This window comes from Olea europaea, unplaced genomic scaffold, assembly GCF_002742605.1.
Source record: "Olea europaea var. sylvestris unplaced genomic scaffold, O_europaea_v1 scaffold586, whole genome shotgun sequence".
In the NCBI taxonomy this organism is placed as follows: domain Eukaryota; kingdom Viridiplantae; phylum Streptophyta; class Magnoliopsida; order Lamiales; family Oleaceae; genus Olea; species Olea europaea.
In genome coordinates this window covers 486,836-488,870 of record NW_019264200.1, presented here as the reverse complement: position 1 = coordinate 488,870, position 2,035 = coordinate 486,836, and the positions used below count along the sequence as shown (strand labels likewise).

General features: G+C 40.2%; 1 protein-coding gene across 1 annotated transcript; it reads right to left on the bottom strand.

Annotated features, from left to right (window-relative positions):
* Positions 1 to 828: 828 nt before the first annotated feature.
* On the bottom strand, positions 829 to 1,710 carry LOC111389375. Its single transcript, XM_023014297.1, has 4 exons — positions 1,595 to 1,710; positions 1,438 to 1,522; positions 1,222 to 1,395; positions 829 to 1,137 (listed from the first exon to the last, which is right to left on the bottom strand). The coding sequence occupies exons 1-4, from the start codon at positions 1,708 to 1,710 to the stop codon at positions 829 to 831; spliced, it is 684 nt and encodes a 227-aa protein (XP_022870065.1).
* Positions 1,711 to 2,035: the final 325 nt, after the last annotated feature.

Genomic DNA, 2,035 nt, shown 5'->3' with positions numbered 1-2,035 from the left:
AAACTCTCCTATAACTTATAATAAATAAAATAAAATAAGTGAAAAGGTAAGAATGCTTGGGTTGCCTCCCAAGAAGCGCTTTATAGTCACTAGCTTGGCTCAACTGCAACGCCTACGGTGGATCCTCAGGTGGCACATTTTTCTTGTTTCTGAACTTTATCTTTGGCTTTGTATTCTCCTTCATTGTAAGATGACGAACAAAATTAGGCTGTTTTGACCCCGGTATGGCCTTCAAGACCTCTTTTGGTTTGACAATGTTTGGAGTTTTCAAAGGCCAATCCACATAGCTCTTCTTTTTTTTGTCAAATAGGTTAGCTTCTTAGGCTAAGATGAAATCCATCGCCTTCTTGGTTCCTGAGTCATTACTATCAGTGGATGCATCCCTTACTGAGTAACTAATTGCCATGTATTGCACTAATGGATCATAAAATAATTTCCCTTTTCCTCTATTTCTTACAATTACTTCAACTGATTTGATTATTTTGCAAGTGTCGACTTTTCCTTTTTCTAGAGCCTTCTTTTCTTGATGGATTTTGAAAGTTACTTGCTCTTCATTAACTCGTAGTGTCGACTTTCCTTCTTGTACATCAACCAATACTCTTCCAGTAGCCAGGAAAGGTCGGTTAAGAATCAACGGTACTTTCTCATCCTCCTCCATGTCCAATACCACAAAGTCCACCGTAAAGATGAACTTATCAACCTTCACCAACACATCTTTAATAATGCCCTTGGGCTATGTGATCGATCTATCCGCCAGTTGCAAGGTGAGGGTTGTGGGTTTCACTTCTCCAAGACCCAGCTTTTTGAAAACTGATAAGGGCATCGAGTTTATGCTAGCTCCAAGGACATATAGTGCCCTCTCAAATGTGATACCACCAATATTGCACGGGGTGTTAAAGCTGGCAGACCTTTCAATTTGTGAGGGAGCTTCTTTCGAAGTATGGCACTACACTCCTCTGCCAGCTTAACAGTCTCGAATTCCTCAAACTTTCTCTTCTTTGACATCACTTCCTTTAAAAACTTGGCATAGCTAGGTATTTGAGCCAATGCTTCTGCAAAGGGAATGTTGATGTGGATTTTCGTGAAGACCTCCAGAAACTTTGCGAATTTTTCATCAAACTCTTTCTTCAAATACCTCTACGGGAATGGTAGTGGGAGCTTCAAGATATGTGGGTTTTCCAAAAATGAAATTGAGTAAAGCTTATAAATATTCTTTGTTGCCTTTGCCTCATTTTTTTTCCCTTCAGTCTGCTTTTCCCCTGTAAGTATGGGATCCGATGTAGGCACCCCAACCTTTCTAAGTTTGTATTCTTCAACTGCTTTACCACTCCGTAAGGTGATAGCATTGCAGTGTTCCCATGGGTTAACCTCTATATCATTAGGAAATTGTCCTTTCTGTTGAGACTATATTGCAGTTGCTATCTAACCAATATGTACCTCTATATTCTTCATTGTAGCCCCAGAGTTGGTCATATGAGTCTCAATGTTGTCAAGTCTTGCCTCATCTTTGTTGAACCTCGATCTGGTCTCCGAAATGAAAGTTCCTAAAATATCTTCCAGTGATGGCTTTCACTCAGACGCTTGGTTATTAAACCCCTGATAGTAGTTGTTTCTCGAGTAGTTTTCCCTTTGATTGAAGTTTTGATCGTTCACATACTGAAGTTGTTCATTCTCCCTTTCAGCTTTCTCGTATGTAGTGGATGTAGCCATAATAGTTCTGATTTCTTTTACGATCTATGTGAAGTCAATGCAGCTATTTGATTAGTGAGAGATGACATTTGAGCTGCAAGGGCGGTAATAGGATCCACCTCATAAAGGCCAGCAGCTTTCGTTGCACTTGAACGCTCACTCAGCCATTGATAGCTATTAGTAGCTATCTCATCCAATAATGCATAAGCCTCGTTTGGAGTTTTGATAATAATGCACCCCCTGTTGCAGAATCTACCACTATCCGTGTCTAACCATTCAAACCGTTGTAGAAGGTATGTATTTGCAACCAATCTGGGCAACCATGCTGAGGACATCTTCTGAATAG